Source organism: Panthera tigris, chromosome A2, assembly GCF_018350195.1.
Source record: "Panthera tigris isolate Pti1 chromosome A2, P.tigris_Pti1_mat1.1, whole genome shotgun sequence".
Lineage (NCBI taxonomy): Eukaryota > Metazoa > Chordata > Mammalia > Carnivora > Felidae > Panthera > Panthera tigris.
The window spans coordinates 64,269,936-64,295,165 of NC_056661.1; the positions used below are offsets into that span (position 1 = coordinate 64,269,936).

The 25,230-nt window shown below is 53.1% G+C and overlaps 1 protein-coding gene across 1 annotated transcript in view; it reads left to right on the plus strand.

The window, feature by feature from the left end:
• Positions 1 to 437: 437 nt before the first annotated feature.
• Positions 438 to 25,230, plus strand: part of VWC2 (von Willebrand factor C domain containing 2) — a 122,428-nt gene continuing 97,635 nt past the window's right edge. Inside the window, exons 1-2 of the mRNA XM_007094792.3 lie at positions 438 to 1,157; positions 23,585 to 23,714. Of these exons, the coding sequence (XP_007094854.2) occupies positions 438 to 1,157; positions 23,585 to 23,714 (850 nt within the window). The remainder of the gene's footprint in view (positions 1,158 to 23,584; positions 23,715 to 25,230) is intronic.

Here is a 25,230-nt window from a genome sequence, read left to right on the forward strand (position 1 = left end):
CTCCATCCGAGTTTCGCAGCGGGGCGCGGGACCGGCTCGCTGCATTCCGGCAGCCGCGGCTCCGCCACCCGCCCAGGGCCGTCCCCACCGCTAGCCGCGGCCGCGGGAGAAACGCCGCCGGCCGGCGTCTCTCGGGGACCCCGCCGCCACGTCCGCGTGCCCCATCTGTGAGGTCTGGGGGGCCGGCGGGGCTCCGACGCTGGGCATGCTGCCCCCGCCCGCGCCGCACGGCTCGTTCCTCTAGAGCGCTGCCGGGGCCGGGCGGCGCGGGGCCGGGTGGGGGCCGGGCGCGCGCGGGCCGCGGGGCTCAGCTGTGCTGCTGTTCTCTCCGCAGGGACGGCGGCTCCCGGCTGGCGGCGGCGCGCCCCCGGGCTGTGAATGCGACTCGCCCCTCGGCCGCGCTCCCCGCCCGCCCGCCCGCCGGGACGTGGTAGGGGATGCCCAGCTCCACTGCGATGGCAGTTGGCGCGCTGTCCAGTTCCCTCCTGGTCACCTGCTGCCTGATGGTGGCTCTGTGCAGTCCGAGCATCCCGCTGGAGAAGCTGGCCCAGGCGCCGGAGCAGCCGGGCCAGGAGAAGCGCGAGCACGCGTCTCGGGACGGCCCGGGGCGGGTGAGCGAGCTCGGGCGCCCCGCGAGGGACGAGGGCGGCGGCGGCCGGGACTGGAAGAGCAAGGGCGGCCGCGGGCTCGCCGGCCGGGAGGCGTGGAGCAAGCAGAAGCAGGCCTGGGCCGCCCAGGGCGGGGGCGCCAAGGCCGGGGACCTGCAGGGCCGGGCCCGCGGGGACACCCCGCAGGGGGAGCCCCCGGCCGCCGCCGCCGCCGCCGCTGCTGCCGCCGCCGCCCAGGACGCGGCCGGCCCGGACCTGGCGCCCACGCCGGAACCGCCGGAGGAGTACGCGTACCCGGACTACCGCGGAAAGGGCTGCGTGGACGAGAGCGGCTTCGTGTACGCCATCGGGGAGAAGTTCGCGCCGGGCCCCTCGGCCTGCCCGTGCCTGTGCACCGAGGAGGGGCCGCTGTGCGCGCAGCCCGAGTGCCCGCGGCTGCACCCGCGCTGCATCCATGTCGACACGAGCCAGTGCTGTCCGCAGTGCAAGGAGAGGAAGAACTACTGCGAGTTCCGGGGCAAGACCTACCAGACTCTGGAGGAGTTCGTGGTAAGAGGCGAGCGCCCGCCGGGGCCACTTTGCACCTCCCGCCGCGGGGTGAAACCTCCCCGCGCGCTAGGCGCCCCCACTTTGAAGAAGAGGCGCGTTCTGGTTCCCAGAGGCGGACAGCGCTGTGCTCGCGTCCCCTCAACACGATCTGTCTTTTCAGAGCGGAGGTAATCTTTAAGGCAAAGTGGCCGATCCACATTAATTCCTCGGGTCTTCGCCGTGAAAGGGTTTGGAGAGGGTGAGGCCCACGGCATTGAGGGGACGGCCGCCCCCCCACCCCCAGCACTTACTGGCTGTGCTGTCCCTGGTAATCCACTGCTTCTAATTTAAAAAGAGTGGCCGCTGAAATGCTCAACCTGTTTCCAAACACGGGGTAATTCTGCGTGCCATTTGGGGTATAGTCTTCTGCTAATAGCTAATTAAGGGAGACCATTCCTATAAATAAGCCATCTCCCCAGATTATGGGTTGGAGTATCATGCAAACGTCCTCAAAAGGAAAAGAAAATGCTTGATCATTGGATGCCAAAACAGTGGATGGCAAAAACCAGAAAGTGTGGTTTAGGGTTATTATTATTATTATTATCATCATTATTATTATTATTTTAGGGGCATACTAGTAACAGTGTTTACAGCGCTGGCCATCTCCTGAGCACCTACTGTGCGTCAGGCTGCAGGCCGCACTTTTCCCGTGTGTTAACTTGGTTAAACCTCATAACATACTGTGAAACAGATGCTTACCTGTGATCTCCGGTTGATGGGGAAGAGGAAACTGAGGCACAGAATATTTAAATAACAGGGTGAAGACAAGGTTGCCGTTAAGAAGCAGACTCATGAGTCAGGCCGAGCTGTGCTAATGCACGTTGTCTGCTTTTCCCCTTACATGCTGCTATGTGAAACAGAAGCCCAGCCCTGCTGGGGCACAGGTTTGGATGGAGATGCTGGCCCCTTGCACGTGCTGGTCCCTCGGGGAACTCTAACAGCCCTGCCTCTCCCCCGCTCCGTGGCCTGGGCAGAACTGCACAGATCTTCATCCAGACCCCCCAAGGGAGGCCTGTCTGGACACGTGGCCTGTTGACTGGGCAGAGACAGGGTTTCCTGGGTGACAGGGGGCGTCCTGGGGCCTGCAGCCCCCAGCACTGATCAGGGAGGGAAGGCAGGGGGAAAGGAATCCTGCTGGAGGCCCCCGGAGCCCAGCCTCGGAGATCCACACATTCAGGATATGCCCAGGATGTGATGGCCCCTAAGGAATTTGAAGAATCAATCCCTGGTGTGGTAGAAATAGAAAGCCAGGAAGGACTGATCTGTAGATAAGGTAGCAAGTGTGGAAGGAGTGCTGGGATTTAGAGTCGGGAAACACAGGTGTCCATCCTGGCCTTGCCACTAACCAGCACGACAAGGACAAATCGCATCTTTCCTCTGGGGTTGTTTTCCTCATCTGTTAGCTAAGGCTGATTGGAGCTCTAACGGCCGGCCTCATGCCCAGGATGCATCCCCAGGCCAGCCTGTTTAGCACAGTTGTTCACTCCAGCCCTTCGAAGAAACAAAGACAACTTTGTCGAGAAACTCCTATGAACCAGACCCTGACCATACACCAGGAGTTAGGTAGGCGCCCTGCCCTCACAAGGCTCCCTTGCTAGTGGGAAGCCGGGCACACGTCTCCCCAGGTGTGTTGGTGCTGAAGCAAAGGTCCTGGCAAAACCCAGGTACCTTCCCAGGTGCCTACCCAGAGGTACCTTCCTTACCCAGAGGTAGGTATCTACCCTGGGAAGAGGTATCTTCCCTACCCAGGGGTACCTTCCATGTTGGCCTGGGCCGGGGCTGTAGGCATGAGCCCAACAAAATAATTCTCTTGAGTTTTAGGCTCATGAGAAAAATCTCTCAGGGTTATAAGAACAAAGGCAAGTCGTTAGTTTTTATCGTTTGCATTTGTTGGTTGCATTGTATCTTGTTTTATAGTCATTTCCTAAAAGAGTCTCACGAAGTCAGCTGCATTTCGATCTAAAAATCCCAGACACGCCACAGGGTGGCCAGTCATCTGCCTGAGATGACAGACAGAAGAATTCAAACTTGTGTTGTAGTAATTCATCGCTAAGTGCTGGGTGCCACGGAGCTGCCTTTGCGAGCCAGGGAAGGGGTGGGGGTGGGGGGGGGGACTCTTATGTGATTCAAAAATCGTTGGTCAGGAAGCAGAACGTGTTGCAGGCTCTGGAGATGGGGGATGTTGGCAACAAACGGGAGATTGGAGAGATGATACTCTTGGGAAGAATTAAGGTACCCGTGAACCTCTCTTTTGAGTGTTAAGTACATCTCTCGTCTCCAAGTGGTACTTCATTCTCAACTTTCATCCAGTCATCAGCGGCTGCCAGGATGGACACGTGCATGAATGTCGCAAAGCTTCTACGCGTTCGGTGACGCACTTGCTCCCCTAACACGTACAACCCCCTAATGATTTCATTCTGCACGATGTGTATGTCATGCTCGTTTCTGTGACTAGGGGGGTTGCAGTTACGCCCAGCTGCGGTGCCGAGTGCCCGGGCACGACCACTGTCCACCTCTCTGCTCTGGAGGTTCTGGGCTTTCAGCGAGAGCTCCACTAGTGTGGTCTGTAGTTTGCACAGCACCGTGTGCGGGCAGTGGAAAAGGAGAGCACGTTCTGTCTGAAGCGCTTTGCTCTTCTCCGAAGAAAAGGTTAAGGAAACGGGGGTTGTGGTCCGTGTGTGTCTTGCTTGGAATGCTGGTCACCGCAGCAAGGAAGGAGGGGAAAGGGAGGCCAGTGCTGGGCCTCCTTCCCTGGGAGGCACACGGGTGTCTGAGGCATCTGTTTTGTGCTTCCCCAGAGAGAGGGAGGTAGTGATGGAGGCTGGGGGCTCACTCTGGGCGTCTGTCTGGGAAACAGATCCTGCCTGGTGCCTGTGATGCTGTGCATCTGGCCCCTGCGAGGCGGCTTCCCTCCGTCTTCCTGGGCTGCTCTTTTTGGGCATGTGGCTCTTTGCCCAGTTTTCACAGTTTCGTCTTTTCCCTCCTCTCCCTGCTCCCTACAGACGCCATCACAATCCCTCTTCTTCGCAGCTTGGCTGATAATCTCGGCCAGATGTCAGTGGAAGACCTCACTCGCCACACCCACAAAATCCCCTTACGCTGATAATGACTAGAGTAACATCCTCATGTCTCTAGGGATGTTTGCAACTTAATTTGTGTAGCCACGTAAAAACGTAGTTGCTGGTGGAGTTTTCTCCACTGCCTCTCAAATTCCACCAAGTGGTCTGTTCTTCAACTTACACAAGCAGGTATCCAACTTTGGAGAAGGAAGCCTGGTCTGCTGGTTTGTATTTTTTTAAATTTTATTTTAAAATGAATGGCATTTTCACGTGTTCTCTGCTTCCTGGGGACATGCTCATTTGCTGGCATTGCCGTCATAAAGGACCACAGACCAGGCAGCTTAAACCATAGAGATTTATTGTTTCACGGTTCTGGAGGCTGGGCGTCCGAGATCAAGGTGGGGGCAGGGTTGGTTTCTTCGGAGGCCTCTCTCCTTGGCGTTGTAGACGGCCGTCTTCTCCCTGTGTCCTCACCAAGTTCACGCTCTGTGTGCGTCTGCGTCCAGTCTCCTCACACAGGTCATATTAGATTGGGGCCCACCTGGATGACCTCATTTTAACGTAATTGCCTCTGTAAAGATCTTGTCTTGAAATACGGTCACAGTTGGAGGTACCGGGGGTTGGCACCTGAACCTGAGAATTTGGGAGGGAGGGCACAGTCCAGGCTGTAACATAGCCATAACAGGTGTCGGAGGCCAGAGTTGACCTCACATGGACGAGCCCAAGGAGATACAAGGACTGTGGCCAGGGGAAGCCTCCCTGGCAAGTACGATTGAAGAAAGAATTTACAAAGAAGGTGCAGGGGTGATTGGTGATAAACTCACTGCCCGAGAAGCATAGCCAGGCAGGCAGCCCACCTAAACCACTGTCGTTCTGTGCCTATTCCATTCCGAGCGCTGTTAGGACCTACTGTACTGTTTATGGCGGTAGATTTGTGAGCCAGACACAACTAATGAGCGGCTCTCCGGTGGGGGCTCCCTGGAGCAGTTTCAGATCTGCCCCGATGACTACCAGGCAGGAAGGCAGGCAGCAGGTCAGATTTGGAGTTTACCAACAGAAAACAATTGCAGTTTGAGCCACAAAATTAAGTTGTTCCCCTCACGGGGTCTCCTGATGCCCTGGGGGACCGTGAGGTTAGAAGCGGGGTCCGCAAGCTTGTCCCAGTGCTTTATAGCATCTAAGCAATTTATACAACCCCCGCCTGTGGATAAGGCCCTCCAGGAACACGAACACTGCTCGCGTCTTGGCTTCTGGGTCGTGTGATGCCAGTTCCGCCTGTCCGCGGTGGCTCTCGTAGTGATCAGGAACTCTGATTAGCAATTGTGGAAGTCTTTGAAGAAAAAGAGACGCTGCATTATTAATAAGTACTGCTTGCTCGCCTGTTTTTCAGAGCGAGAGGCCTGTTGAACCGGAGGCAGCTGGACAGAGATCCGCAGGCACGGGGATGTGGGGCCGCCGGGGAGCCCAGGCTCTCCCAGGGCGTCAGTGTCTGACCCATGATTAACCCTGCTGCAGAATCTCCTTTCCAGAAGTTTAGTAATGAAAAAACTTCCTCCATGAAATCTGGAATCAAAAGCTCCAAGTAGATCTCTATTGCAATTATGAAAAGGTGCCAGGAGAGAGACACATTCATCATATTTTTCAGTTGCATGGTATTTATTTCCGTTCTTCAGGTTGATGTTACTTAACATAAAACAATACTATTATTATTTACCTTTGCAAAGTACAATGAATCAAGCTGCGTAAAGCTAATGTTCTCTAGTCGGCCGGATGTTTGTGTTGTTGCTAAGCCTGAGTTTGGTTGGGTTCTGAGTAAGATTTTCTCAATTCTGGACCTGTCAGTTTCTGCCTTTCTTGCCCAAAGCCATTTAAACAGTAGCAGTTTGTTTTAAAAATTTTTTAATGCTTATTTATTTTTGAGAGAGAGGGAGACAGAGCACTAGCAGGGGAGGGGCAGAGAGAGAGAGAGGGAGACACAGAATCCAAAGCAGGCTCCAGGCACTGAGCTGTCAGCACAGAGCCTGAGGTGGGGCTTAAACTCATGAACTGCGAGATCATGACCCGAGCCAAAGTCAGACGCTCAGCTGACTGAGCCACTCAGGATCACTAAGAGTAACAATTGTTTTAAAGGGGGAAGTCCATATGCTTTCTCTGAAACTTTCCGGTGTGGCCAGGTGTTGACCTTCAAAATTCAACATGGTTAAGTGACTTGATCCAAGTTATGGAGCTAGTAAATGATGGAACCAGGATCTGAGTCCTAGACTGTTGCCCTTCCAACTATGCCATCTTATGCCCGTGACCATATGGTCATGAAGTGGCATCTTGTGTGTGACCACGAGAATCCCAGGTACGTGGAGAAGGGAAAGCTCGAACAGGTTTGGGACACCTGCCCCACATTTGTGTCCAGTGCTGGACCAACTTGGCCAAGGGGTTATTTTTGTGGGTTTGACTCAGGCCATCTAGAACAAAATAAGTATCTGTGTCCTTCCGAGTAGGACATCTTGAGTGTCCGCCTCCTTCAGTGCGAGTGGAGGGTCTCAGCGTCCTCTAGGACAGAGCACTTAACCCTCTAAAGATGTCTGTGTGAGCCCTTGTTCTGTTTCATTCTCGTACCTCTGAACAATTCTCAGAGCCTCCTATTTTGCAGTGGTCCAAAGTAAAGAGTATCCTGCTTATCTCTCAGTTTATGAGAAGTAAATGAGATATACGTGAAGGCAATTTGAACCTACAAAGCTCTGAACAAACTGAAAAAAAAAAGAGAGAGAGAGAGAGAGAATAAGCCTGCAGCCAGGTGAATGTGGTTTCTGGGGGCTTCCCTGGTGAGCGTGCCTCTTGTGGGAGGTGACTACCCCCCTGGAGGGTTTTTAGTCCCTGGGAAGACTGACTGTGGAGGTTCAGCATTAGGGAGGGCCTCTCTGGGGTTTTCCCATAAATATTTCCTTTGGTGGAAGGTATCTCCAAATCTGATCAATCCCAACAAGAATTTCTTCTTGCATTTTTTAATTCAAAAATATTTTTTTGCGGGTGCCTGGGTGGTCAGTCGGTCAAGCGTCCCACTTCGGCTCAGGCCACGATCTCACACTTCGTGAGTTCGAGCCCCATGTCAGACTCTGTGCCGACAGCTCAGAGCCTGGAGGCTGTTTCGGATTCTGTGTCTCCCTCTCTCTCTCTGCCCCTCCCCCACTCACAGTCTGTCTCTCTTTCAAAAACAAACCTCAAAAAAAAACATTTTTAAATATATTTTGGGGGGTAAATACTTGCCAGGCTTTGGACACGATCCTGGAGACATAACGCCAAACCTTGGAGTGCCCCCAGTAAACGGGCAGTGACCCCCACGTCGCAGGCAGTGACCACAAGGTGTGTGATGTGCTGTGAGAAGCATCGTGGGGCTCTGCAAGGCACCCAGCTGGAAGCTGCCCATCTAGACTCTTGTCGAAGGTTTGTTTTTAAATGACAGGGCATGCCTGGGACAGGTTTCTAGGGGGAAGAGGAGAAGAGTTTGTCTCAAAGAGCACAATTGTGAGTTTGGGTGGAAGATGATGCTTTTCCACCTAGCCTGTGTACCCTATAGCCATCCTTTGTGGTATGCTTCTGACCACATAGCTGGAAATCCTTTTTTTGCTGTTTCTGTTCCAAGCCTGAGATCCTGCCAGCTGGATTTCACTTCTCATTCTATTTCTGTCGGGCACTGGGGTGCGGCCAGGACACGGAGTGCCTTTCGAATCTGCAGAAAAGGATGATGTCAGGCATCTGCCCATGGCCCTGTGAGTTCTCTCAGAAGCCTGAGGCCCATGGAGAAGCATAGGGATGGAAAATTAAGAAGCCGTGTGGCTCTGTGCCATGATCTCTGGTTATGGCGGAAAGGATTTTGCTTTAAACGTGGTGAGACCACCCTTCGCCCGGGAATAGAGAAAACTAATAGCCCGAAAACCCAGCACTTAACAAAACTCGTGAAATCCCAGATATCATAGAAAACACATCTTGGGGTGCCTGCGTGGCTCAGTTGGTTGAGCGCCCGACTTTGCTCAGATCATGATCTCACAGTTTGTGGGTTCGATCCCCACGTCTGGCTCTGTGCTGATGGCTGGGAGCCTGGCACCTGCTTCGGATTCTGTGTCTCCCTCTCTCTCTGCCCCTCCCCCACTCGTGCTCTCTGTCTCTCTCTCTCTCTCTCTCTGTCAAAAATAAATAAACATTAAAAAAAAAACCCACTCATCTTCTTAAAAGCACAGCTGAAATGGGAAAAAAAAATTGAGAAAAATTAATCCCTAGAGGTAAAATCCAGACAGGAAAGTCAACCTTGCAGTGGTGACCATCTGAGAGCATCGTCTGATGCCTGGGATCGAGGCTGGGGTACCTGACAAACCCATGGCCCCAGGGAGAGAGAACATCACACCGGGGTGTATCTCATAAGGCCATGCTCCCCCAAAAAGCATGTCCTGCAAAGGAGGACTGCAGACAGACCCCCCCTGGATGGGCCTCACGGCTCAGTTGAGCTGACAGGTTTTTTCTGAACATTTTCTGTATCTAGTGCATGTGCTGTCTTACGAGCATGAAGCTGCTTCCCTGGATGGTCCAGAAAATCCAGGTGGGGTATTTGTGCTGAAAGGCAGGGTTGGGGGGGGGGGGCGTCCCTGGCTGGCAATGACGACAGGTGTCTGATAGAAACAAATGTCCCCAGGAGGAATGCACCCTCCCCCGGCGCCGCAAAGAATCCCCACAAGTAGCATTCCAAAGAATGTGATAGCAAAATTAAAATTACACACAAGAAGGGGCATCGTAAGCAAGAGTTTGCTGAGACTAAAGTAATCCAGTGAGACCCAGATGTTGGAATAAAAATGAGACTATTTAATATGCAAAAACTCTATGTTGAAATAAAATGCATAGATAGACAAAACAAGTATATTCCCAATACTGATCAGTTTTGAAGAAGAATCAGGTAGAACTTGTATACAGCAGTATATAATAGTTTGAATTGATAATCAATGGGAGGGTTCAGCTTTACATCAGGTACAGGTTATAAGCTAATTCAACGAACTAGCAGATAGATTTGGAGAAGTCACCCAGAGTGAAATATGGACACACGGATGGAACGTAGGAAGGAGATGCTTTGTTACATGGAGGACAGAGAAGAGTTAACGTGGATCAGATCAGAATTCTGGAAGAGGCAGTAGAAAATACAGGAAAAATGAAGGGATGGAATGCCAGACACTCTAGTTGAAAGACCTTGATTTTCCAATTAATGAATCCCTAGGAATTTAAAGAAAGGTAAACAGGAACACCTGGGTGGCTCAGTTGGTTAAGCGTCTGACTTCGGATCAGGTCATGTTCTCGAGGTTCCTGGGTTCCAGCCCAGCATCGGGCTCTGTGCTGACAGCTCAGAGCCTGGAGCCTGCTTTGGATTCTGTGTCTCCCTCTGTCTCTCCCCCTCTCCTGCTCGATTCTGTCTCTCTCTCAAAAATAAATAAACATTAAAAAATATTTAAAAAAAGAAAGATAAACAAAAATACATTCACCCGTAGCCATATCATAGTGAGACTGCAGAGCACTGAAGGCAAAAGATTTTAAGAGCATCCAGAGAAAACAGACTTTACCTTCAAAATAACAGTAACTAGGCCGACAGCTGACTTCTTATCACTGGTAGAAAGACCCCAAACAGTAGAAGAATGTGTTTAAAGAACAAAGAGAAAAGAAGAGTTAATCCAATTTACGTATCCAGCAAAACTATCCTTCAGGAAGGAGGCTGAATGAAGATATTTTTAAACAAAAATAGAGCATGCCACCAAATGAACCATAAGTAAAGGAACTTCAAAATGCAGTGTAAAGGATGAAACTCAGGAAGGAGAACATGACCTGGGAAGCCAAGTCACAGAGTCAAGAAGGAATGGAAGAAAAGTTACTGCTCACTGAAGCATAGACCAGTGGTTCTCAGCTGAGGGTCATGTTGCCCCTGTGGGGACTTGTTCAATGGGTGCAGACGTTTTTGGTGGTCAAAACTGGGGTGGGATGGGATGCTACTGACATCCAATGAGTGGAGGCCAGACATGCTGCCAAAATCCTACAAGGTGGAGAATGGCCCCTGATAACCAACATCCAGAGGGCTAGAATTGAACACCTGGACTACAGATATGGATTTTGAGTTCCAACTTTATCCTTAAACAAACAGGAAATGCCATCAGATACAACTGGTAAATGTTCTTGGAAAAAAGTTATTACCAGGGCAGGGGGTGGGGGGCAGCTAGCTCAGCTTTAGGCCAAATCATGCCATAGGTAAGCAGTTGCAAAGGCCCTCCTGCTTTCCAGGACTGCTGATCACAGACGCCACCAAGCTCCCTTTGCCTGTGGGTGATCATTCCTGCCCCTCCTGTAATAAAATTCAGATGTTTCGGGGCACCTGGGTGGCTCAGTCGGTTAAGCGTCTGACTTCAGCTCAGGTCATGATCTTATGGGTTCATGAGTTCGAGCCCGGTGTCGGGCTTTGTGCTGACAGCTTGGAGCCTGGAGCCTGCTTCAGATTCTGTGTCTCCTCTCTCTCTCTGCCTCCCCTGCTCTTTCTCTGCCTCTCTGTCTCTAAAAATAAATAAAAACGTTGGGAAAAATATTTTTTTAAACTTCAGATCACTTCAAGATGATACGCCCCTCCTTCTTGGCTCTCGGTACCTGTTGTCCGTGAGGCAGCTCAGAAATAAATAGTAATGTCTCTACCAAAGTGTACCAGAACGATTGGTCCTCCCGTTTTGCCTTTTTGCTTTCCTCAAAGGTTGACATGCTACACAAATGTATCTCCCTTGTTCAGTTTTAAAAACAACCTCTCATATTTTACTTTTGAATGTCGTGTGACTTTTGAAAGCGGTCCCTCAGTAGGAGGCTTAGGGCAGAGAAAACACAAACTTAGTTTCAAACAAGCCACGACTCTTACTTTTAAATTCCCGTGAAGGTATCAGAAGCTATAGCTGGGCTCCTGGTCCCACTCTTGAATCATTGATGGTTATATTCTGAGTGACACTCGGCCCTGGGCCAGTGGACAGGTTGTCACGGGGGCATCTCTGTCCCCACAGCCACGGGGCAGGGAGTCCTCAGTGGCCAGGATGCCCTGCGCACGTGTTCTTTGACCCGCTGGTGGCTTAGCCATGTCACGCATGCAGACATTTCAGGGGTGGGTAGACTGGAAGAGAAAGAAATCAGACAAGGCCACTGGCTTCCCCTGGGCCTGTGAAGAGCCGGGGACGCAGGCAGCCTGAGGGATCAACTCGGCTCACGTCACCTCCGGCTGAGGGCGGAGATCCCCTCTGGTCCCCATGCCCTCCAGGAAGCCAAGGAAGAAAGCTCATCTTGCACCTGGTGACCGCCAGGGTCGGCTCTCTGGGACCTAAGAGCCAAGAGGATGTCTTTGTGAGTGAGCCCTGTCGTGTCTTCTCCACCGCGGACGGGGACTTCCCTATCTGGAGAAGAACAGGCTGGCAGTGTCCTGTTGTAATTCCAGGACGCTCTGGAAGAGGCTCAGCTTTGGAAAGGAGCGCGGGGCCAATGGCATGAGCCCTGGGCTTGGGCCGCGGTCCAGCACCTTCCCGGGAATCAGCAACTGCTGTGCACGGAACGGAGCTTCAGGACAGTCAGACCCTGACCTCACATGTCGTCCAGACGGGTGTCTGCGTGGCCACCTGATAGCTGGGAAGCGTGGGCCCTGTTCCTGGAGCCTGGCCAGCTCTGGGCAGAGGAGACAGACGTGCTTCTTGGGTCGTCTTCGTTCCTCCCTGCCGAGGACAAGCCTTATTCTTGCCGTCTCGAAGGAAGAATGCCAACACGGAGCGGCATGGTTGTTTTCTTCTGGGGTGTGTGTATGTGTGTGTGTGTGTGTGTGTTGTTAGGATGAGATGTGCCTATGGGTTTCAGCGTGTTAAGTTTCCTAGCGTGCCCTAGTCCCCACCACTCGCTATCATGCACCTGGTTCACCACCTTGTTTTCTTACGCGACGGGCCCCTGAAAAAATTTTGAATTTGTGATCCTTCAGAGAGAACCAATCCCACATCCCGCCCTCATACCCACCTTTTAAAAGCCTACTCCTTGGAAGGCTTTTTTTTTTTTTTTCAGTGTTGATTTATTTAGAGAGAGAAAGCACAAGCTGGAGAGGGGAAGAGAGAGAGAGAGAGAGAGAGAATCCCAAGCAGGCTCCATGCTGTCAGCATGGAGCCCCACGCAGGGCTTGAACTCACAAACTGTGAGATCATGACCTGAGCTGAAATCAAGAGTCAGACGTTCAACCGGCTGAGTCCCCCACAGGCGCCCCATCTTTGAGAGATTTTTCATTTTAGTCATTTAGGTATAAAATGAGGAACAAGCCCTGTTTCTTTCTCTCCAGGGATAACTTATGTTTCACTCTTTATTCTAACACAAGAGGCTGTAGATTTTCCCATTTTTAAAACAGTGAAGTTTGGCTTTAACAACATCTTTCCCTGGGGCCCTTACCGCCCCAGTCTGGCCCCAGGCTGGCCCCAGGCTGGCAGTGCCCAGTTGGCAATGTGTCCTTTCCATTCAGGGCTTAGTTTAGGAATCTGAATGAGCAGAGCATCTATTAATGTAAACCAACCCCCCCAAGTCTCCATGGCACCCTGCTCCCAGGGTCAGAGGAGAGGGGCTCTGTGCAGACCCAGTATCCCAGCATGGGGGTCCCGGTCTGGCTGCCTGTGATCACGGGCTCTCCTCTCTCCTTGCCCTGCTCTGTGTGCAGTGGGCCAGGGTCTGGGGGCCAGGGGCTGGCCCACTGTGGGCACATGTCTGCCCCCACTGCAGAAGTTTACAGACATTTACTTCTCACAGTTCTGGAGGCTGGGAGTCTGACATCATGGTGCCAGCAAGGTCTGGTTCTGTTGAGGCTCAAGATGGCCACCTTCTCCCCGGGTCCTCATACGATGGGGAGAAAGCTGACCGCGATCACCAGGCTCTTCCTTGTATTTGAAGGACAGGAATCAAACCTTGGGGCCCCACCCTCCTGACCTCAGCTCCCATCCCACTGGGGGGTTAAGGCTCCAACGTTAATTTTGGGGGGACCCAAACACGCACTCCATGACAGGAAGCCCGCATGGTCTTTTTCGCATCTCATCTGACCGTGTGATCTGTCAGGTCAGAACATTCCAGAATGTTCACCAATGTTCTTCTAGCCAAGCTACTCAGCTGTTTGCCACCAAGAAGAATGCACCACGTAAACATGGCCAGCATTTTTCTCCCTTCTCTTAAGTGAGTTCCCTCATGATCTGTGTTAATCTGAGGGAATCCATCACAAGGGGATTTGAAGGACGTGATTAGACAGTCTTGCCACAAGCTAAACCATGAAGAAGGAAAAGCCACTCTCTGATGTGGCGTTGGGGTGTCAGACTGTTGTACTGTTAGTCTGTTGTGTGGTGGGCGGGGTGGTTTTCTTCCCCTCACTGAAAAGCTGACAGCTTCTGGGGACAGTTCTTAATTAAGTCCCTTTGTGTGCAAATCCGTTCTCTGGCAGAGTGGAAAGACAAAGAGAACAACAACAACAAAAATAATCTCTCCTGCAGGGCCTGGGGAGCCGCAGTGTTCTGTCGCTGGGTGGCCAGTGGCTTGTGCTGGAGGCTGGAAGGTGGCCAAGGATCAAGCCCATTTCACTTTGGGGAACAGAAGGCAGGGCAGAGGGGCACGCAGGTCCGAGCACTCCGTGCTGGTCCTGACCGATGGAAGGCCTGGAGGATGCAGGCTGGCAGGCAGGTGCATCGGTGTCCCTGAAGGACCCTGCTGTTTTCCCATGTGGAAATGGAGCTTCGCAGGTGCCTTGCCTAGTTTAATAAGACGGTTTCAGGTAAGCGACCTGACGTAGCCTTGGGGAGAGATCTGCTTCTAGGGGACTGTGGAAAGAAAGCCGTGCCCTGCATAGCACCTCCCGGCTTCTTGCAGGGAGACCTGGGGAGGCCTTGGACGCATGCATGATGCTTGTACAGGAGAGGCGCGGTGGTCCAACCAGACCCCCAGTTCAGGCTGCTTCCCCGGAGGTTCTTGGCAATTCACCAGACTCGGGGGTGTGTTTCACTCCGGGGAGGTGGTGGGGGAAGCAGAGTTGAAACGCAGCGCTCCAGCATTTTTCTCCAGCGCCCAAATAACACAGCTCCCGGCAATCGGAAGCTAATAAGACCCGGTGGTTTAAATAGAAGGGGACTTTGTGATTTCCCTCTGAGTGCATCACACGTTAACAAGTGTGGCAGCCTGGCACTTTGAAAGCAAGCTCGGCAGCTGGAAAGGACGCTTTCGCCATCTGGTGACAAAAATGTGACAGTGACTTTGGGGAAGCTGCCGGTCATCCCCAGCAAAGTTTTTAGTTGGTGCCTCTGGCAACTTGTTGCTGAATTCAACAGGGTCGTCAGATAAATTCCGTGACAGGGTCAGGATGTGCAAACAGAACTCAGGTGCGCAAACGCTGAAGAAGTAACGCTACTTAGTTTTAGGGATGATTCCTTCCGCTCCGGGGCTCCCCGCACCTGCCGATGGTGGAAAACATGGTTCTGTATCAGTTCAGTTGCGAAGTGTCTTAGGGGTATCTCTGTCCTTTGAGGTCTTAGGAATCTCATCTCTTCTGGGTAATTACTCAGCATCTGAGGATTTCTACCTCTTGAAAGACATTCTCCTCTACTTTCATTCTTCCTAAGACGCGCTGGAAAGCTCCCGTTGGCCTTAGGACGTTGGGAAGGGCACCTTGTCCCCATGGCATCCTCTGCATATTGGAGTTTTCTCTCTTCGCTCTCGTTCCAGCCAAAACCTACAACTTTGCCTGGAAAATTCTTTTTTTTTTTTTAAGTTCATTTATTTTGAGAGAGAGACAGTGCAAGTGAGCGAGGGGCAGAGAGAAAGAGAGAGAGAGGGAGGGAGAGAACCCAAGCAGACCCTGCATTTTCAGCCCAGAGCCCGACACAGGGCTCAAACTCGTGAACTGTGAGATCATGACCTGAGCCAAAGTCAAGAGTCAGACGCTTAAACCGACTGAGCCCCCCAGCGCCCCTGCCTTAAAAATTCTTAATATGCACCCAGCTCACTTAGCATCTGGCACTGTCTGCCATTCTGTTAGCTTCTCTCCCGTGTGTTTATGCCCTAGCTCCCTAGCCAGACTGAACACTGGGGTGAGTGGTGGGATTTTCGTCATACCTCCCCTTGAGAGTGCAGGAGTCCAGAAGGCAGGGAGCCTGGGGGGCTGGCGATGGGACCTGGTGTCGCAGCCCCAGGACCCGTGTGTACATCGCCCCAAATCTGCAGGTTGGACACGTCCAGATCTTACATCTTCCATAGTTGGATTTGAAAAGAAGTTTGTCCCTTGGGTGAGTAAGGGGGCCTGGATCCCCAGCTCCTTGGCACAAATCGTAGCTATTTAAAGGCAAAGAGAAGAGAACGGTAAAAAAATATGCAAAAGGAAGAGTGTGGTGTGACATCTGTGCCCTAAGTCTGGGACTCGATCGCTCCGGAATCTGGAGGCTGTGTTTTCTGAGCTCCGGCCGTGCACTTTGTCTTTCGGTTTCCAAACATTCATTTACAAACCCTGGGATCCCTTCTGTAAAGTCACTGCCTTAGTGTTCAACTCATTCTAGTGACTGTGTCTTCTCTTCCATTAGTGGATTAAATGTGGAATCCGAATCTTGATCCCTCTCTGTAGAGAGATTCACCTTTATTTCCTTGTCCTCGGGTGTGGATGTCTGATCCCTGAGCGCCTGTTCATAAGGCGCCGACCGACTCTTCCTGAGGCAACGCTGTAGATTTTTTTTTTTTTTATGTTTTTCATGATGTGCTGTCCAAGTTCATTTCAGCTCTTTCTTGAAATTTTGAAAGCTTATTTATTTTGAGAAAGAAAGAGCAAGCAGAGGAGGGGCAGAGAGAGGGAGAGAGAGAATCCCTGGTACTTGAGCACAGAGCCTGACCTAGGGCTCGAACTCATGATCTGTGAGATCATGACCGGAGTTGAAATCAAGAGTTGGACGCTTAACTGACTGAGCCACTCAGGCACCCCTAACCGTCACTTTCTTGACTCAGTCAGTATCTAGTGAGCCTGGATATTTGCACCGGCTCCGTTGCCGTAACAATCCCAGATGTGATGGGGACACTGCCCTGCTCTTGAGTCACCCTGGGATGAGTTGATTACTCACCAGCAGCCTGGGATTGGGGTTCTTGGTACCAGAGACTCTGCTCCAAGCCAGCGCTCCTGGAAGAATTCAAGGGGTGTTGAAGGACGGGAAGGACTGGGAGAGAGGAAAGTAGAGGGAAATCCAGATTTCAGCGTCCCTCTTTGTTTTCATGTTAATCTCACTTTGTGTCATTGCAGAACCCAGAAGTTTGGGGGTTATTACTGGAGGACCTCTGCTGACGAGGAAACAGAAGTGGGGAGAAGAGGGTATTTGATGTTGAATGGCTTTCAATGAGAAAGATCTATACTCAGCTCAGCTTCTCTGTCTTCTCTGTGTTGAAATTAATTCCATGTAGGAAAACATGGGAAATCGTTCGGGGAGGCTGCTGCCTCTCATTTGTCTGCTCCTAAGGAAGCATCTGCGTTTAGCCCAGAGTTGCTCCCTAACCACCAGGAGCCAGTGCATTTATTTGGTGGCAGTGAGGTTTCATGGCACCTTCTCAAGCAGTCGTGGTAGAAAGTTCCAGATTGGAATATAGCGGTGGTTGCCATCCAGGCAACGGGATTCAGGTGACACACAGCACTGTCTGCCTCTCACACGGCCAATGGCTCTCTTTGGCAGCACGGAACAGGAGGATGCGTTTAGGCCGGATTTGAGGAAAACAGGTGCCTGCCGGTGGATGGTGAACGAATCTGCCGTGCGGGCAGGAGAGAGTAGGAGGAGGGGTCTGAAGTGAGTTTCTGCCTCCCAGAGTGGGAAGAGATTTGGGACACGGGCAGGACCAAGATTCATAATCAACGTGCTTTCTGCAATATTTCGGATCCCGGTCCTTCTCACGGTTACAGTGGTTATAATCACAGTTACAGATCACACAAGGCAGTGCTTCGTACAGATCAGCGCCTAATTGGCACCGAGTTCATTAACGTAAGATACATGCGCTAAAGTACACAGCTGCTTATGCGCAACTCGTACAGAAGTTCTCCACTCCACTTCTGTACCTGTCTGGTCTAGATCTTTGTGTACAGGGCACTTGATTGAAGCACTATCCACTTGTGTTGGCATCATTTCGCTTGTAAGAATTGTCCCACCTATAAATCATGGTTACTGTTCCTACTTGCTTGTTTAGAAATAGGTTCAGTCTTTAGTTCACCATCCTTCGTGCCCGTGTACGTGTGATGCAGACATGTGTGTCATTACTGAGCATTACGAGGGTCTAACTAATTATCAGTTAGTCTCAAGTTAATCTCTCTCTGGAGCCTCTGCTGTGCACGTTGTATTTATGGTCGCTTTGTTGAGAACGTGCTCAGACAGGTCTGTCCCTCCTTGCTCTGCTTCAGGTGTCAGGGTAAGTTTCTTAGATCCACTTTGAGACCTGTCATTTGCGTGAGCAGTGTTGGCCGAGGAAGCCAGGACGGCATTCCCAGACTGGAGACCCTGGATCTGAGGCTGGCCCAGGGTGCGTAGCCGGCTAACAGTCTTCTAAACTACTCCCAGCTCTCACGTGTGCTCTTACCTTCCAGGAAAATGGTGGAAATGGTATTGGTCCATCTGGGTTCAGGGCTCGGACAAATGAAGGAATGCCACAGAGCTTATCTTTAGTCTCACGCCCAGTTCCTGTTGTCCTTATCCAACCCATGTTCTGTCCACTCCTGGCACATACTGGCTGCCTTGAGGATGGAGACTTTTCCTCAAACGCCCACATGTTCTTCTGGGCGATGCGTCTAAATTGCATGTGTTCATGGGGCTCCTGGGTGGCTCAGTCGTTTAAATATCCAGCTCTTGATTTCAGCTCAGGTCATGATCACAGGGTTATGGGATCGACCCCTGCATCAGGCTCTGAGCCGAACATGGAGCCTGCTTGGGAGTCTCTCGGATTTGTAACTGTTATGTTGCAAAGAAGGGTATTTCTGTCACAAGGCATGCGATACCGTATGTAGGTTGTGATTTGCTAAGTAGAGGTACTGTTGTTTTAAAGTTAGGTTGGGCCTGGCGAATTGTCTTTCGCGACAAGTACAACTTTGGAAGGGGAGAAAGGGTTGCCACCTTTGACTCCTAAGCGTGCCTTGGCAGTCTGTGTTGTGGGTCGCAGATGCAGTCATGCACTGGGTGGGCTGACTTCTGGTTTCTGCAGTGGGACAGAGAACAGGGGATGGCAGGTGGGGACACTGCAGCTTTGGGGGTGCTCAGACCTGGCGGCTAGAGTCAGAACAGCTGCTTGGAATGTAGTGGCGCCACGGGGCAGGCGAACCTCCCCCAGATGCTGGGATCAGCCGCCCGCGCCTGCTAGTGGCGGGGTGGGGGAGGGGCCAACCGTGCGTGTGGCACGGTGAGATGAGCCAGAAAGAGGGTCACTGTCACCCAGAATGCCCGATGGGCCCCGATGACTGCTGAGCCAAGCCCAGTGTCGAGGTTCATGGGATCATGGGCTGTAGCTTCCCGTCTTCTTGGCGGTCTGTCCCCTTCTCTGTCGGTGGAGGGTCCCCGTGTTTCCAGCACAGAGGATCCTGAGCAAAGGTGCTGTCATTAGGATACGACGGACCCCCCGACGGTGCCCGCGTGTGGGTGGGGGGTGCAGAGGCGGGGCAGTGCCTGGTTTGGGTGGGGGGGTGCAGAGGCGGGGCGGTGCCTGTGTGTGGGTGGGGGGGTGCAGAGGCAGGGCAGTGCCCGCGTTTGGGGGGGGTGCAGAGGCGGGGCCATGTCTTTGTGGGGGTGCGGGGTGCTGGTGGGACTGACAGCAGGGAGAACAGCTGGTCTGAGTCCAGCTGGGTCCCGTCACACCCTTCTTCCATGACCCGGTGACCCTGAACTTGTGTGGCTGCATCTTCCGCTCCTGGCTGCTGAGTTCACGCAGGCAGGTGGGTTTTTGTGGTTTGCAACTTAGCAACCTTTCCTGGGCCACCTGAGCACTGTGACAGGTGTAATGAGAGGAGAGACCTGGTCCTCCTGTGCTGTCCTTCTAGAGGAGGACGTGCGAGCTGGGGCTAGAACAGGTGGAGTTCGTACAACGGGGAGCCTTTCTTGGGTGGCAGGACTGTGCTAGTGAGGCATCGACATGCAAAGCAATGGACTCAGTCAGTTGAGGCCTGGGAGCTGTCAGTAAGTCAGCGTGCAGGGTCGAGGCGGGCCAGGCTGTCGGTGCCATGAAGTCTGAGCGTCAGTGGTCAGGGCCACACACCCAGAGAAGGGTGGAGGGGCCCAGCAGGACATCTGTGGGACGCCGGAGAGTTCTGTGAGGTGACCCCAGTCCCGGGCAGGGTCCCAGGGACTGGGGTTGGATGGGGAGCTCTGACTCAAACGGCGTGCAGGGGCTCTTGGCCCAGGTGGGACAGCAGTGGACACAGGGTCCCCTGGGGGTGCCGGTGGGGCTTGGCCATCTGCTCTGGCCAGCCTGGCTCTGTGTGGGGCTCAGGGGGGCTGTGCCCCCTGTGCAAACCTCGGCCTGGGGCTTGGGAAGGGCAAGCAGTGTAGGAGGTGAGGCCTGAGTGTGACCCACTCGCTTCCAGTGATCCGGCCTCTGAGCCTCAACTCATATGTTTGAGACACGAGCGAATCTCCCAGGAGTCGAGCCAGGATTTCTAAGTATTCTGTGATAGCAAAACTCACAGTTAAATTTTTGATAAAGTTGCATTCGGGCGCCTGGGGGGCTCAGTCGGTTGGGGGTCTGACTTCAGCTCAGGTCATGATCTCACGGTTCGTGAGGTCAAGCCCTGCGTCGGGCTCTGCACGCTCTGTGCTGACCATGCAGAGCCTGCTTGGGATTGTCTCTCTCTCCCTCTGTTTCCACCCTTCCCCCTGCTCGTGCTTTCTCTCTCTCTCACAATAAATAAATACACTTAAAAATCAATCAATCAGTCAATCAATCAAAAGGAAAGTAGCCGCCCAAGCTGTGGGCGTCCATGGGCTCTGGCGTGGGGACACTGGGGACCTGGTGAGGTTGTGGAATGAGGAGCAGGAAGAAATACTTCACTTCCAGGCCTGCCTCGCCCGGGGTGTGCTCCCTTGTGCGGGAAGGCCGGCTCCGGTCCTGCAGCCTCTGTGATCCTCATTTGCACCTCGGTGGTCTTTCACGGAGCTCTCCTTGGGGACAGACGGGAGGCTTGATCTCCCCTTCTTTCAAATTCCTGAACCAAATGGGCTGTGTCCTGCATCCCCGCAGTGCAGCCTGGGTGGCCGTGGGGGCCAGGTCGGGCCCGTCTCTTGAGGACAGGCTCCCGTGATTCCTGATCCTCTTGTTCCTCTCGGACTATCCTGCCCTTAAGATGGGACCGTCCTGGCTGCTTCTGGGGGCAGGGAGCCTGGCTCCCCACCTGTTTGCTTTCTTATGGCTTTCGTCCCAGCCCTCCCGCTGACGGCTCCGACACGCGATGAACCGTGACCTGTCTCTTGCAACTCAAGGTCTCTGCTTTTAAAACGCCAGACCCTTCCCTCATCCCGCTGGCTGAGTAAATCCACCCTTGATGGGAGGATGCTACTGGCTGAAAGTGGAATTAGTGGGAGACAGAAAGTCACGAGGACAGCAGCCGTAGCAAAGAGCAAAGTCCATCCTGGTACAAGAGGGCCTTGTGGTGCCAACAGCCTCCTGGAAAACGTGCCCTTATGTTGTTGCCAGACTGGTTGTGGCTTCCAGGGTTGTCGTGCAGCCCAGGTCAGATTGTGTCCTGGCGGCTCTGAGGTTTCATCCCACACACACTCACTTGTACACACACACACCCCACACTCACTCGTACACACACACACTCACTCGTGCACACACACTCATTCGTATACACATCATACATTCACACATACTCATACATACTCACCCACCCCCATACTCACTTACTCATATACACACACACTCTCACACCCACACTCACTCATACACTCACACACACCTCTACACCCCCCACACTCACTCATACACCCCCCCCACATACACACTCACTTCTACACACTCACTCATGCACACACTCATACATTCACACATACACACACTCTCACCTACACCCACCCCCACTCACTCATACACACACACTCACTCGTACACACACACACTCACTCGTGCACACACACTCATTCGTACACATACACTCACTCGTACACACACATACCCCACATACACACACTCGTACATACACTCATTTGTACACACACTCATACATTCATACATACTCATATACACCCTCACCCACCCCCACACTCACTCACTCATATACACACACACTCTCACCCACACCCACCCCCACACTCACTCGTATACACACTCACACCCACACACCCACACTCACTCATACACTCACATACACCTCCACACCCCCCACACTCACTCGTACACACACTCATACACTCACACCCACACACCCACACTCACTCATACACTCACATACACCTCCACACCCCCCACACTCACTCATACACACACTCATACACTCACACATACACACATACCCACACCACACTCACTCATACACTCACACACACTCACACATATGCATATTCACACTCCTGCTCACACAGATGTCCCGTGACTTCCAGCCAGGCTGGCTGTGGTCTGTCTAGTGCATGAGAAAAGCCTTTAAATTGAAATACAGGGACACCTGGGTGGCTCAGTCAGTTGAGCATCCTACTCTTGACTTCTGCTCAGGTCACGACCTCACAGTTCATGAGATCGAGCCCTGCGCTGACAGCACAGAGGCTGCTTGGGATCCTCTCTCTCTCCCTCTCTCCCTGCCCCGCCCCCGTTCATGCACGCTTGTGCTTTCTTTAAAAGATAAATAAACATTAAAAAAACCTTAAATATGAACTGAGCGTTTGCTTTGTGCACCAACCAGGCCATTGGGTGGAGATTTGAGCTTTTATTTCTGGCATTGGATAGACAGAGGCGAATCCGTGAGCGTCGTTGGCATTGTCCACATCACGTGCGCCGGCTGGGTGGTGGGTGCAGCACGGTTGGTCACCTGGGGCCCCCGCCCCTGGATGCTGCAATTGTCACCTTCCCGCTCCACGATCCTTTAAGGCACGTTTCCACGTCGCGTCTGTTTCTGCATCCCACTGCTGAGTCTGCATCTGCTGTTTCTGCTTTGTCCTGGGTCAACCCAGGTGACAGATCCCCGTGTCGGGGATTTCCAGGAAAAAAATCCATCACGGTGTGGGCTGTGGCTATGGCGGGATGGGGAGCTGGGGGCCTGCAACCTTTCCAGGAATGCTATTGTGCTTGATTGGAATGATCCAGAAGGGGGAATTTGGGCCAGTGGCCACAAGTACAGCAAGGCAAGCACCAGCCCAGCACAGAGAGGGCCGCAGCTGCCCTGGGTGATGGATGGAGAGCCCCGGGGCAGGGGAGGGGAGGGGGGGAGCACCTGGGCTCTCACACAAGGTCTGTCCTTGGCCAACTGCCTGTCACCTGAGCCTCAGCCTCCTGATCAGCACGCAGGGCCGTGGTGCAGGAGCGGGCACCTAGTGCTGCCATGGGGGTTAAGTGAGGTCATATCCACACAGCTCCAGGCCGGGCCAGGTCCCTCCTCTCTTTGCCCCTTCCCCTTCCTGTCTACTCCGTGCAAACATGGGAGTGTCCCAGGCTAGCTGGGTGGCACCTGGCAGGGGTGGGGGACCGCAGCTTACCTGCATGACAATGAGGCAAGAATTCGATACGGTGAATCGTCCGTTCAACGTGGAAAGAAAGACCTGTCTTCAGAAGAAAGCTGGTAAAAAGGCACAAGGTGTGGGTCCCTAAGTCACGGCCTCTCCGCACAGGGTTGAGAGGGACAGGCCAGGTGCCCCCGAAGGAGCCGGTCTCTGCTCTGGCACTCTGGTTTTGTTCCCACTTTGCAAACCACTGGGCTGCATATTTCTTTTTTTAACTTAAAAAAAAAATTTATTTGTTTTGAGAGAGACAAAGCATCCAAGTGGGAGAGGAGCAGAGAGCCAGCAACAAAGAGAGAGAGAGAGGGGGGAGGGAGAGAGAATCCCAAGCAGGCTCCACACTGTCATCACAGAGCCCAACGCGGGGCTTGAACTCACCAACCTCGAGATCCCGACCTGAGCCGAAACCAAGAGTTGGACGCTTAACCGACTGAGTCTCGTAGGCGCCTCTGGATAATTTTTTACATTCTTAAACCATGTCGGGGGGGCAGGGTCTTCCAAGGAAGTCTGGGGGGAAGGAAGACATGAGTCTGTATGGTAAGGAGGACAGGAGGTCTGACCCGACCGTGGGCTTGTGTTCCAGGTCTCTCCGTGTGAGCGGTGCCGCTGCGAAGCCAACGGAGAGGTGCTGTGCACAGTGTCCGCATGTCCACAGACGGAGTGTGTGGACCCCGTGTACGAGCCTGACCAGTGCTGCCCCATCTGCAAAAATGGTAAGCGAGATGCCCGTCGACGGGGCCGCGTCCTGCACGTGTTTACCGCCTGCTTCGTGGTCCGTGAAACACAAAGCCGCGTGCATGAGTGAGTTGGGATGTGTGTCCACGCACCCTTGTGGGCCCAGCACGTGACCGCTGGCCCCAGGGGACAATCAGGAGGCGTGTTGTCTCTAGTTGGGGTCGGCCCCGTGTTCTAGGGCATCGAGAAGTGCTTTGTGGAGAATTTCGATTTCCAGAGTGAGGAGAATCGTTCATTTTAATTTAACTTTGTTTGTTCTTGCAAAGCAGTTTCTCTCCTTCCAAGACAAATCAAACAGGCCGGCCGGGCTCATTTGCTTTTCATTACTAAGTGAATTAAACCGGGAGCATAATTGAATATTTTTCATAAGTAAATCAGGCAGGAAGAGAAACCCCCTCTCCGGTGAGAGCCCGTGGTAGATCAAAAGCCTCATCTGGTTTACAGAGAAGAAACGGCAGGATGTCCTTGATCATAATTTATGAAGGGACAGCGTTTCCTCATCCTGAATAACGAGAAGTACTTTGTACCCGAAGTACTGAGTGCCGTTCTGGGTGCCGCACTGGAAGAGGGGATGTGACAGGAGGGTGTTCCCAGGGAGAGTGGGCCGAAGAGAGATGGCTCAAGAGGACAGCGTGGTAAAGCCTTTGAGCTGGAAGTGAGCGGACTCTGGCTTCATGACCACATCTTCGGGAGTTCGAGTCCTGCCCCTTCGAGAGGACTCCGGTGATGTCTGCAGGGCCCCAGGGCGTGGCCTGAGGGCTCCTGGCCACAGCCGCAGATTGGCTCAGAGAGGTGAAAGCAGTTCCCCCCGGCCTGAGCGTTTCAGGGGAGGGGCGTCGCTCTGGGGTTGTAGGCCCGAGCTGGAAGCTGTGCGATGCCGGCTTTGCAGGTGGCCGGTGGTTACACAGGGCTGTTGCCGGTGTTTGAGACGATGCTCAGGTTCTGCAGTCGTGCCAGTCAAAGCCGCGTGGGTGGTGGGGCGCCGAGATACCCTTCGCAAGGTAGATGTAGGTACCGGACTTCACCACCATGATACAGGTGCAGGAGGGGGAGTCGAGTTTCTGGGGAAGAAGGATAGTCCAGGAAGACCAAGCTCGCTGCGTTTGAGGTGGAAAGGGCCACCCTGTGGAGGCGTGGTTTGCACGGCCTTTTGAACGTAAGCGGACAGCGTTAGAGCTCTTGTAGAGCGCGCTTTCCGTGGGGTCGCTGTTCTGCGTGTGTTAATCCTGAAGAACGAAAACCACGGGGCATGATGCCACGAGATTCCATGCGATCGAGCAGGGTGGGGGGCGTTTGAGCACAGACTAAGCTCTTTGCAAAATCAGGTCACACGGACAGCTGCGGGGTGGGAAGGGCATCAGTGTGGCTTTCTCTGCTAGGGTTTGTTAGAACTGGCAGGAATGGAGTCGGGGTGGGGAAGGAGAGGCTGCTAGAGAGGCTGGCGGCCCTCGCTGGGGTGTGGAGTGAAGGAAACCTGCAGAGGCGTGGGTCGGT